General features: G+C 46.4%; 1 protein-coding gene across 4 annotated transcripts in view; it reads left to right on the forward strand.

Moving 5' to 3' along the window:
- Positions 1-677: 677 nt before the first annotated feature.
- CC2D1B (coiled-coil and C2 domain containing 1B) overlaps positions 678-13120 on the forward strand; it is a 48645-nt gene continuing 36202 nt past the window's right edge. Inside the window, exons 1-4 of one of the 4 annotated variants that reach the window (XM_060276907.1) lie at positions 710-794; positions 1112-1267; positions 3963-4064; positions 10086-10218. In XM_060276907.1, the coding sequence (XP_060132890.1) occupies positions 3999-4064; positions 10086-10218 (199 nt within the window). In that variant the 5' untranslated portion in view covers positions 710-794; positions 1112-1267; positions 3963-3998. The other 3 variants (XM_060276908.1, XM_035124170.2, XM_035124171.2) reach the window with 3 other exon arrangements.

Genomic DNA, 13120 nt, shown 5'->3' on the forward strand with positions numbered 1-13120 from the left:
CCTGTGGTCAGGGATGATGGGAATTGTAGTCCAAAAACAGCTGGAGACCCAAGCTTGGGAAACACTGGTTTACACGGATTCAGCTCTCCAGGGTTTCAGGCAGGGAATTTTTCCCAGCCCTACCTGGAGATGCTGGGAATTGAACCTGGGACCTGCAGCAATGACCATACTGATAGTACTGTTAATCTCCAAACTGATGTAGATAAGGGCACTGGAGGCACATCAACTGGAAACCTGAAAATGCCTCCTAGGCTGCAACTGTACACAGCTTTACCTGAGCAAGAGTCCCAAGAGTGGACACGTGTAGCATTTCACGGAAACTGGTTACGGAGGAATAGGAATGCCTATGAATAAACTAGATATCTTACTTGAGGGACCACAGGTTCAAGAGAACCATCCCTATTTGCATTTTCTGGTGGGAAAAGAAAACACAAGTGCAAAAACCAGTTATCTAGGGTGAAGGCAGAACCAGTCGTATTTTAAAAACAAAAACAAAAAAACACAGGTGTCTTTGGATCGCAGTGTGTTCGTTTGGGCTCCCGGCCCGTTACTTTGCGCGCGCCATCGGTATCCACCCCCCCCCCGCGCGCTCGCGCGCTCGCTCTCCTTTCGCCTCATAGCTCCACCCCCTTTAGCCTCTCCCTTTTTACAAATAAATAAATCTCCGCGCCTGCGCGTTGCTGGGCCTCTTGGTGCAGCCCCTAGCAGAGTCGGAGTAGGCGGGGAAAGTTCTCTCCTCTCTGGATCCGCGGCTTCCTGTCTGCTGCGCTGGAGCCCGTCGGCTGCGGCAGGAGGTGAGCTCGTGCCTTCGGGCGCCGCCCGTCTCGGCCGGAGGGCTAGTAGGGTAGCCCTGTCCCCACCGCGATAGGGCTGAGTAGGCAGGCAGTTGCCTTGGTGGTTCCTCCTCCTCCTCCTCCTCGGTGGAAAAGGGTTGTTGCTACCTGAGCCCCAGAGCATAACCCAACTCCTCCCTCTTCCTAGCCTTCTCTGGCGCGATTGAGCCCTTAGAAAACAGGTGTGTGTGTGTGTGTGTGTGTGTGTGGTGATCATTGGCGAGCTGAAGAGCCTGGTTTTCTGTTTGACCCAGCGCGGTGTCCATTCACACATGCAGGCACGTCATCCGACTCGTAACTGAACGCCTGAGCAGCCTTTGTGGAAGCGTCCTGCATTTGATGTCAGCTGGTTGTAGCGGCGGGGGACATCTGTGGTGGTCGTTTCATACACGCAAGCCATTTATGTAGCCGCTGGCGGACAAAACGCGATTAAGGTGTCTTTTGGAGTTAATGGTCCTGGAGCGGGGAAGGGGGCATGTCAAAACAGCTGAGCCCAATTGGTGACCCAAAGGAATACAGTAGTAACTTTGCAGGAGGATATCGCTGGCCCTTGCCTTTTCTTGAGCTGCAGAGTTTAATTTGAGCCAAGATTAGTCTTGGAACTGGTTTTGAATGCAAGAGCTCATGTGAGGCATGTGAAATTAGGAATAAAGGGGTTTTGTAGGAGGATCTGCTCTATCTCAAAGTGTAAATATCAAGGCACACCTACACATCTGAGTCGATCTGAGATTCCTTAACTGGAGATGTTGGGATAGGGAGCCCTGTTGGATCGGACCAAAGATCCATCTAGTCCAGCATCCTGTTCTTGCAATGGCCACCCAGATGTCCGTGGGAAGTTTGCAAGCAGGGTCTCAATGTAACAGCACTCTCGCTGCTTGAGATTCCTAGCAACTGGTATTCAGAGATATACTGCTTCCAACAGTAGAGGTAGAGCATAGCCATTAGGGCTGGTAGCCACTCATATTCATGAATTTGCCTAATTCTCTTTCAAAGCCGTCAAAGTTTGTGGCCATCACTACATCTTGTGGGAGTGAATTCTATAGTTTTAACTGTGTTATGTGAAGAAGTGCTTATTTTGGTCTGTGCTTAATCTTCCAACATTCAACTTCATTGGATGTCCCTAGGGTTCTAATATTATTTATTGGTGGGGCACTTCCCTATCTCCTTTCTCCACAACATTCATAAACTTAAGCACCTCTATCACATCCCAGTTTACAGTGGTACCTCGGTTTAAAAACAGTCCGGGTTAAGAGAGATTCGGTTTACAAACTCTGCAAAACTGGAAGTAGTGTCCCAGTTTGGAAACTTTACCTCGGTCTAAGAACGGAATCCGAACGGTGGAAGGGCACCGGCGGCGGGAGGCCTCATTATCATCTGAAGGCAGCCCTGTTTAGTGAAGTTTTTAATGTGTGGTATTTTAATGTATTTTAATCTTTGTTGGAAGCTGCCCTGAGTGGCTGGGGAAACCCAGCCGGATGGACGGAGTACAAATAATAAATTATTATTATTATTATTATTATTATTAGGGAAAGTGCACCTCGGTTTAAGAATGGTTATGGTTTAAGAATGGACTTCCAGAATGGATTAAGTTCATAAACCAAGGTACCACTGTAGTCTGTTGCCAGGACTTCATGGGCGTACCCAGCACGGGGCAAGTGAGGGCAGCTGCCCTTACCTAGAAGCAGGGCCAGCGGGGTTGGTGGGCAGAGGTGGAGGCGGAGGCGGAGCACAGCCCGGCGGAGCGCGGATTCGGCGTTCCCGCCCGCCGCGCTGCGCCCTCCAGCTTCCCGAGAGGTGGCCGAGCTCCGTGCTACAGCCTGCCCTCGGCCTCCCTCCACCGCATGGTTTCCCCGCGGCCGCCAGGTGCGCCACTGACGCTGCCGCGCTCCTTGGGAGCTCGGCAGGAGCTGGGAGGGAGCGCGGCTGCTTCCGCCCCGGGCTTGCTGGTGGGGCCGTCGGCGCTGCGGCGTCTCTGTAGTTGCCAGAGGCCGCGCTCCTGGGCGCCTGCCCTCGGCCTCCCTCCTCTGCATGTTTCACCTGCGGCCGCCAGGTGCGCCGCCGGTGCTCCTGCACTCCTTGGGAGCTCGGCAGGAGCTGGGAGGGAGCGCGGCTGCTTCCGCCCCGGGCTTGCTGGCGGGGCCGTCGGCGCTGCAGCGCTGTCTGTTATTGCCAGTGGCCGTGTTCCTGGGCGCCTGCCCTCCACCGCGTGGTTCACCCGCGGCTGCCAGGTGTGATGTCGCCGCGCCCGCCAGGAGTGCTGCTGCCGCCGCCGCGATCTTTAGCGATCGCTGGCACCCACGGAAGAAGAGGCCCCAAGCCTGACGCCCCGGCGGAGGGAGAAGAGAGAGTTGCCTCAGCGCTCACTTCCAGGCCGCCTCTGTCGGCGGAGAAGGCCGCCCGCCGCCCCCAGAAAGGCTTCCTCTTGAGGAGGAAGGCACCGGGCAGGGAGGAGGAGGAGGCGGCGGCCGGGCTGGGATCTAGAACGAGAGCCAGGCGCTGCGAGGATACGTTATTTTTATTATTTTCATTTTTATTCTTACGTCATCATCACCATCATCATCATTCTCCGTAGCCCCGCCCACGTTCCCACGTTGTGGCCCCTCCCCTCCCGTGCCTTGCCCCCCCCTAGTTTTGATCCTGGGTACGCCCCTGCAGGACTTCCTGCTCAGTGGATATGGTTTGTAGACAATGTTGAGATTAAGGATGCCCTTCATTATTTTATTTTATTAACTGTTGGGTGGCCATAATCTAAATGGTAGCAGTGACTTGTTTCCATCTATTTTGGGGTAGGGAAGCCCAGGCAATAAAGATCTTCTTAAAAGCCAAAGTGACCAGCTTTTCCACTCATATATTGGCTATAGGAAAGTGGTGGGTGGGAGAGAATGACAAACTGCCTGCTAGAACAATAGCTAGCAGGTGACAGCAACAAGCTGGTATCATTTTTTTAATTAAATATTTTTTCATACATTTTGTAAAATATAATTGGATCAACATGTAGAAATCCACAGTGGCAAGTTACCTGAATACTAAGCTTGTATCTTTTTGACCTTGTTTCCAGTCAAGGTAGTTTCCATGTTCTAATTGAGAATGCTGTTCTTGTCTGTTATGTTTGGGTATTATTGTCTGTAGGTAACTTTTGTGGACTCAGCAAAACCATAAGCCAAGATGCTTGGCAGAAGACCCAGGAAAAGCCCCCAGGTGAAAGGTCAGGCAGCTGCTGCTGCAAAACAGGTATATATATACATGTCTTCTACCAATTCTGTATGCACTTGTTAGAACAGTTTAAAGTAAACTGTAAGTCCATTTGCTTAGCACAAGTTGTGTTACTACGATTCAAAGATTCTTTGGAGTGTATTGTACTTTTGTATCCGTAAGAATAGAGAAGCAGTGCCTTTGATTACCCATATTTGAGTTGCATCAGGAATTCACTTGCAGATTTTGCTCCAGAAAGACTTGAATTTTACAAGTGTCTCATCTATCCTGTACTTTGCAATGGTAGGCTTCCTGAGAATTAAACCAGGTCTGACAGATATCCAGCCAATACTTCTTACGAAAAGCTCTACCTCTGCTAGGTGCTTTATCCTTGAAGTCTGTGCCTTGTGACCTGATGAGTCATTGTCTGATTAGCCTTTTAAGTTCCCATCAGAATTTCCTGCCCGCTCCTAGATGCTGGGGAAACATTAAGATAGGGCAGTTTAAGGAGCAAGCAGTAGCCTTTTGAGAGAAGCAAACAGAAAGTTGGAATGCTTGACACCTATTGAACAAACTTGGTTTCCTTCTCTGTTGTCATAAGTCTTGCTGGTAGTGCCAGGTGATTGCCTCCGCAATCTAAATAAGTGTTGCTGTTGCATGTTACAGGTAATAGAGCTGGGCGATATCAGCGGCAACTGCACTCCCCTCAGCTAAGCGGTTTCATGGAGCCCCTACCCCACTGCCAGCTCACGGGAGCCAGCACCAGGCTAGGGGCTCCTTAAACTTCTCGGCTGAAGTAAGGGCACCTGCACACTCCTCAGTCAAGCAGTTTAAAGATGCAGATGGAGGAACAAGCTGCATCGGTGCCTCGCAGAGTGCAGTGGCAGTTTCACTCAGCGATATGTTGCTGGTGAAATCGCCACCGCTCTTGAGTCCCTCTGCTAGCAGCGCTGCTGGAGGAAGGAACTCTAGCGGACACTGCTAGCAGAGGGACTCGGGACTGGTGGTAGTTTCACTAGCGATATACCACTGGGTGAAGCTGACATCGCAGTTTGCTCCTGGGCAAAATATCACTCAGGCCTAACAGGTTACGTATGTATGAGTGTTCATATAATAAATAGAATCATAGAATCATAGAGTTGGAAGAGACCACAAGGGCCATCCAGTCCAACCCCCTGCCAAGCAGGAAACACCATCAAAGCATTCCTGACAGATGGCTGTCAAGCCTCCGCTTAAAGACCTCCAAAGAAGGAGACTCCACTGCAGCAAGTTCCACTGTCGAACAGCTCTTACTGTCAGGACGTTCTTCCTAATGTTTAGGTGGAATCTTCTTTCTTGTAGCTTGAATCCATTGCTCCGTTTCCGCTTCTCTGGAGCAGCAGAAAACAACCTTTCACCCTCTTCTATAGGACATCCTTTTATATATTTGAACATGGCTATCATATCACCCCTTAACCTTCTCTTCTCCAGGCTAAACATACCCAGCTCCCTAAGCTGTTCTTCATAAGGCAGGCATCCCCAAACTGCGGCCCTCCAGATGTTTTGGCCTACAGCTCCCATGATCCCTAGCTAACAGGACCAGTGGTCAGGGATGATGGGAATTGTAGTCCAAAACATCTGGAGGGCCGAAGTTTGGGGATGCCTGTCATAAGGCATTGTTTCCAGGCCTTTGACCATTTTGGTTGCCCTTCTCTGGACACGTTCCAGCTTGTCAATGAAGAGGGCAAAAGTAGTACTTAAAAGCAAATACATATGGAACCAGGGCACAGTGCTGCCCAGGGCAACCTCCTCTATGAAACAGGATCTGCCAGTTTCCTACAGATTGAAGTAAAAATAAAAAAATTCCTTCAGTAGCACCTTAAAGACCAACTAAGTTTTTATTTTGGTATGAGCTTTTTAACCAGAACTATGGAAGGCACCACATTGAGCCGCATGAAATGGAAGTCCATCTAACCAGTCCTACAGATTGGTTTATGCTCCCAGGACACTATGTGCCATGATCAAAGAACACATATGGTTTAGAAAAGTGCTAGCTGAACAAACTCATCCATCCAAGTAGGAGACATTGCATGCTGCAGAAGGAAAGCAAAACCTTCCAAACTTGCTAGCCAGCCTAGCCTTATGGAAGAGAGAAAAGGTTTTTTTTCTCTGGAATGTGATCCTTATGAAAGGAAGTCCGCATGCGATAAGGAAAAGTGTCACATTTCCAAGCCAGTTGCAAGATCTGAAATCTTTACGAGTCAAAGGGTTTCAAAACACTGATTAGAAAACAAGAGGGAAGCAGTGCTGCAGGGTAAAAGGTAAAGGGACCCCTGACCATTAGGTCCAGTCGTGACCGACTCTGGGGTTGCGCGCTCATCTCGCATTATTGGCCGAGGGAGCCGGCGTACAGCTTCCAGGTCATGTGTCCAGCATGACAAAGCCGCTTCTGGCAAACCAGAGCAGCACATGGAAACGCCGTTTACCTTCCCGCTATAGCGGTTCCTATTTATCTACTTGCATTTTGATGTGCTTTCGAACTGCTAGGTTGGCAGGAGCTGGGACCAAGCAACGGGAGCTCACCCCGTCACAGGGATTCGAACCGCCGACCTTCTGATGAGCAAGCCCTAGGCTCAGTGGTTTAGCCCACAGCGCCACCTGGGTCCCTAGTGCTGCAGGGTGGAAGTGCCAAAAGCAAACCATCAAACCAAAGATTTAGAACTGCACTGTCACGACTGGAAATTGCATTGGGAGCTTATAGGAATGTAGCAGGCTACATGCTTCAGGCTTTATTTTTATTTTTATATTTTTATATCCCACATTTCCTCCAAGGAGCTCAAGGTGGCATACACGCTTCTCTTCCCATGTTATCTGCACAACAACCCTGTGCGGTAGGTTATGCTGAGGTACTGCAACTGGCCCACATTCCCCCATTGAGCTTCATGGCTGAGCAGGGAATTGAACTCTGGTCTCCCAGGTCCTAGTCCAGTGCTTGAACCACTACACCGTACTGGCCCCACAGACTTATCTACTTCAATGCATGCACAGCAGTGAAGCCAGGAAGTGAGAATGTAATGATTTGGAGAAGGCCAGTGAGTGTGTTCCTCTTCTCCCTTCTTATGTGATGTGGGTCAGCACCCAAATAGGGATATACTCTTCTGTGTTTTCCAAAGTAAGTCAGAGCAAGCCTTCAGAGAATCTGTTTGCAAGATGGCTTGGTACTAGATGATTTTTAAAAGAATAATAATCTTGAATACAACTTCCTCCTCATGTTGATAGGTAGGAAATGGGCAACAACAAACTTTTTCCTTTGTTGTTAACCACCGTGGTATGTGTTTTTGTTAGCTTTCACAAGCTAGATGGGAGCCCTATTGACACAGCAGCATCATATCAAGGAAACAGATCTTGTTTTTTCAGTTTTTGTGGGTTCTATCATAGAATAAAGGAAAGCACACCCTCAATTCACTTGCCAGATTGGCAGGGCCTTACTGTTTGAGAGTGCCTCCAGCATTCCCCATGCCTGGCTATTGCAAGCAAAGATAGATAGTGGTGGGCAAACCGTCTTTCACAGGAGCTTGTCTTGCGTTACTGATCTTCTCACTTGATGAACTTCAGAGCAAACCCAGGGATCTGAAAGCCACTGAGCTAGGATTATTAATGGGCACTGTTACAGGGGCCACATAACAAATAGATACTTTAGTGCGGCAGCACCTATACTTTGGAACTTATTGCCTGTTGACACCATGCAAGTGCCTTCGCTGTCTTCTTTTCACCACCTGCTTTAAACATTTTTGTTCAGAGATGCCTGTCTGCACATGTAGAAGTTATATGTGTTTTATCAGTTTTTAGCTGCTGTGGATTTTAACCCATCAGCTTTCAGATTTTAAAACATACATTTTTGTGTGTGAGAATTTCAATGTTTTATTTTATGTTTTTGTAAACTGCTTAGCCTTAGAGCTTTTCTTGCAATCAAGTTGTATATTCATTAAATAAATACACATTGAGCCTCAGATAGTCGGGGGGCAGGGGGTATCCAAAAGAGCTATTACATTTTCTATTGCTCCATACAGGCAACTCAAAACTTACAATTGTGTTCATTTCTTTGGGTTGCTTTGGCATCTGAGCGGTGGATCAAAAGCAGCTATTTATCATAAATATTATTTCTCTCTATTGCCCTTGCGTTGTTACTGAAAGGCTGAAGAGATATTGGGAGGAATTCAGTGTCATGATTTTCCAATTGTTCCATCAGCTCAAGCATTTGGCTTGCTTCCTCACCCTGTGTGCTGTTCCAGAGCTTCTTGAACCCCACCCCACCCGAGCCAATTTGGGGAGGGGAGAGGGTAGACTTATTGCACAAGCTTCTGCTGTTGGGACTCATTAGTTGGATCCTAACCATTTATTTTTTTGTAGTGCTTTTAGCCTGCCAGATTTGTGTCAGGTAAAGGATTATAAAATCAAGTACAGTGGTACCTCGGGTTACAAACGCTTCAGGTTGCAAACTCGCTAACCCAGAAATGGTACCTCAGGTTAAGAACTTTGTCTTCAGGATGAGAACAGAAATCGTGTTCCGGTGGTGCGGCGGCAGCAGGAGGGCCCCATTAGCTAAAGTGGTGCTTCAGATTAAGAACAGTTTCAGGTTAAGAACGGATTTCCGGGACGAATTAAGTTCTTAACCAGAGGTACCACTGTATGTTTTTATGTTTTAGAACAAAACTGGACATGCAGAAATTTATCTGTGACAACTTGTATGTTGTTCAGATTTCTATAAAAGACTTAAGTTCCCTAGGTACAATAGATGATGGATAGTACCTTGTGAACTTGCAGAAATTTCAATGCCTTGAAGGATCTTAAGACACATAAAGTTCAGTGGAATCTGAAAGCTGGTGCAGAATTCTGAGACTCCCAACATGTTTTGATTTTTAAATTATATTTCTAGACATCTCTGTTATGGAGAAATCTCTATTTCAAATTAAGGTAAAGTGTGTAATAGACACCAGTGTCTTCTCCCCTCTCCCACGACCAAAAATGCAACTTCCTGTCACGTATGACTTTCCTTATTGGTACACTGTTCTTTTCTGAACAGGTTCATACTTAACAACAACCAAAAATCCAATTCTACCAAGAGAAAAGCATTTCAACTGAGAGCCAGTTCTAATCAGAGTGTTGGACCAGATTCACACTACCCCTCAGCCATGAAACTTTCTGGGCCAATCACGATATCTCAGCCTAACCTGATTCCCAGGGTTTTTGTGAGACTAAATGTTGAAATTGAAATTATGTACACCACCCTGAGCTCCTCAGAGCAGAATTACAGTGTAATGAATGTAATGGATAAAGAATACAAAGTTTTACATTTATTTATTTTCAAAGCTTCTTATTAAAATCTGTGTACAGTATAATCTTAATTGTTTGTTTACACCTATGTTTTGGCTGTAATATCAATCCTATGTTTTAACTCTTAACTCCAGTAATGTCAGTTGTGTTTATGTTTGTACTGTAATTCAATTCTTCCAATTGCTTATACCCTTTCTGAATTTTGGCTGGTTGTAAAGAACACAACAAGGTTTAAAATGCATATATATTTTTGAGTTGGGAAAAAACAAAGTCTACCTAATTTTGCACAATACTGTAAACCAGGCATGTCAAACCTGCGGCCCTCCAGATGTTTTGGCCTACAACTCCCATGATCCCTAGCTAGCAGGACCAGTGGTTGGGGAAGATGGGAATTGTAGTCCAAAACATCTGGAGGGCCGCAGGTTTGACATGCCTGCTGTAAACGTAATCTTAGCACATAATTTAAGCTTTTTCTTCAAACTTGAATTTGGTAGCTTCAGTTTGTCAACATGACAACGTCAGTGTAGAGCTCATGTGATCTGGAAAGCTTAACAAATCTCTAGGCAGGTGATCTTAATTTTTATAATCTAGGGCTGAGGCCAGGGCAGAGAAGTTAACAAAGCCTTGGTTCAGAGCAAACAACACCTGTGCTGGTACTTCTGATGAATGACCATTGCAAGTAACATGGAGATTATATGGCAGTTGTCTTAAGCCTCCTCACTGAGCTGGTTTCTCTTTTGGCATCAGCTGGGACTTTTCGTAGAGTTCAATCCTGAAGAGATGATGCTGGATCTGGAGGATGAAGGGGACCTAGAAGCAGAACTAGCTGCTATAACTGGAGAAAACTTGCCTGCTGGGAAAACAAAACCTAAAGGAAAAAGTAAGCATGTGCACTGGAAACTTTGAATTGTTTAAGGTAATTGTTGTTGTTGTTTAGTTGTTTAGTCGTGTCCAACTCTTCGTGACCCCATGGTAATTAGAGATTGCATTTGTCCTTTTTGCCTTTGTGATGCAGCTGATAATTAAGAGCCCATACACAAGATGGAGGTGTTTTTTTTTTTTTGCAGTACAATCCTATATATCAAGGATGGGGAACCTTTTGCTGCCTGAAAGCTACATTCCCTCATAGGCCGTCCTCTAGGGTGGTGGGTGGGACCAGAGGCAAAAACGAATGGAGCAACAGGTGTAACTCTGAACTTTATAGAGTACATTCAGCCATGCAAAAGACAGAGGTTTCTACCTGCCCTGCCCCCAATCCCCCCCTTCCAGGTAAACAAGAGGTGTTACAGTTCAAGGATGCATTCCAGCCAATCAAAGCCCTTGAGGAGGGTCAGTAAAGGGTGTGGCCTGGGGAGAGTCCTGAGGGCTGTATTTGACCCCTAGGCCTTAATTTTCCCACCTGTACGTGTCTGCTGAAAAGTAAACCCCTTTGAGTTCTTCATTCCGGGGAGGGGATTGCAGCCTACTTTTGTAACTGGATCTGTAGGGAGCCAATCAGAATGAGAAAATGGAGGGGCTCCAAGATGGCGGCGGCATAGCAAGCAGCCTTCGGAGCTCCGCAGATAACAGGACTGTAATTAGCATCAATTGCTACCCAGGGAAGTAAATTTCCCTTTTTTTACTTTTCTACTTTTAAACTTACCAACCTACTGAGATTCTATCAGCACCTTCTTATTTATGCTATGAGAAACACCTTGGGCAAGTTCTGTGAAGTATCCTGGGAGTAAAAGGGGGGGAAAAGGAAAAAAATTGGAATTTATTTAAACAATGCCAGAAAAAATTAAGTCTCTGAAAGTCTCTACTGGTCATAAATTGAAGCAATATAGCAGAAAGTCATCCAATAAGAAACAAGCTGAAGGCTTTGTTTGTAATGTTTGTAATGTTCCAACGCTGCTGAAGTAGTCAACAACTGTTGTGGTGTACAGTGTTTCTGGATATCATCCACTGTTTTGTAAGAACTTCTTCAGCACAGCAATAGGAAGTAGAAGTGTTTCATAAATGCGAATGAATACATATTGTGGAACAGTGCTCATAAACTTATGTAGTCACTGCTCAGTCAGTATATATGATGTTGTACTTTTATATCTCATTGCTTGCCTTCCTTGCTGTTTTAATTTTATACTTCAGTAGAGATGCAGAATGAGACAGGCTGAAATTGGTGTGGAAGCTAGAGTAACAAACAGTGAAGTGAGCAATTGGAGTCAAATCGAGCAGTTGAGAAAGAAAATTGGGCAGATGGCTGAGCATGATGAAGGAGATGATGACACAAAAGTGGGAGGGGATGAGCTATATATACAAGCTATAAGACTCATGACTGAGAGTTTAAAAGATAACAGAAGAGGAGTGGACTGACGTTGAAATGATTTAATAGTGATCATTCAGCAGAATCATTGGGCTAGAAAATAGATTGTTCAGGACCTGTTTTATATCCCTGCTCAGCCAAAGGTATTGTTAGTTTCTTGCTCTCCTGCATTCCCCATTTGTAGAAGGACCATAAGGTCACCGTGTCTCAGGCTTCTGGTGGAGACAAAAAAGGCCTGACCTGTAGTGCACTTTTCACATCAAAAGTGCTTCATAAATGATGATCACCTTTAAAAACACACACAACAGTAACCTGTGTATAATCACCCCATCATCCCATCCTGCAGGTGGTATAATAAGGGCAGAAGATGGAGTTGAGAAAGACAAACAAATTCCTTAGGCAAGGTACCACAAGGGTAGCATGGATGTAGTCCTCTACAAGTTGCAGTTTGACATTGTTGCACGCAATACAGAGCGCCTATGCTGCTTGGAAGATTAGGTCTAAGTCAAAATAACTGTGTGGCCACAGGGCAGTCTCGAGCAGGTCAGCCGCGCTGGCGCTGAGGGGCGGAGATCGCTCCGGCGTCCCCGCTCTCGCAGGGCGTAGCATGGTTTCCGTGCGGCTTCGCCGTGCAGCGCCCTGCCTACCGGCCTGGCGCACCACACCAGCGGGGGTCTACCTAGAGCTGGCCCTGTGTGGCCATGTATCTTTGTACTTCTGGATGAAAACACTGAAAAATCACTGTGTTACACAATAGGCTGGTTCATACAGAACACTAACCCATGGTTTAGCACAACCTAGAATACATCCATTGCACACTCTGCTTTGCTTCTTTTACAGCATTTGGTTTAATTTTCACCCTGACCTCTGCACAACCAGAGATCACGGGTTTTAGTGCTACATAAGCGAGCCTCGTGTCAGGCATGTACACTCCCCCCTCCCCCTTCCTTCTCCCCTCCCCTCCTATAGTTAGATTGAGGCCAAGTTTACTTTCATTTTCAAAGACTCTTGGTTTTGGGGGGAGGTTTAGGCCTGGTTTGCTGAAGATTTGTTTTTGTTGGCCAGGTTTATTTCCTAAATTGACTGTTAAGACCTTGTTTCCTATAATAGCTTAGGATTGGTACAGAACAGGGGTCGCCAACCTTTTTGGACCAGTGGGCACCTTTTGAATTTTGGAAGAGTGTTTTGGGTGCCAGTCACAACTTGCCTGCCACGGTGCACATAGTTTAACAGAAAATTCAAGAGAGCACAGCCATTCTTCCTCACCACATCATACAATATTGATTATGTAGCCTACTCACATTCAACCATTTTGTTGTTGTGTAATAACAACAGTTAACATTCCTCGAATGACCATGTTTCTCTCTCTCTCTCTCTCTCTCTCTCTCTCACACACACACACACACACACACACATGTACACACACCCCTTCAGAAAAGCCCCTCCATGGGAGAAGGAAGTATCTGCAATTGTGGGTGGG

The sequence above is a fragment of the Zootoca vivipara genome, chromosome 7, assembly GCF_963506605.1.
Source record: "Zootoca vivipara chromosome 7, rZooViv1.1, whole genome shotgun sequence".
Lineage (NCBI taxonomy): Eukaryota > Metazoa > Chordata > Lepidosauria > Squamata > Lacertidae > Zootoca > Zootoca vivipara.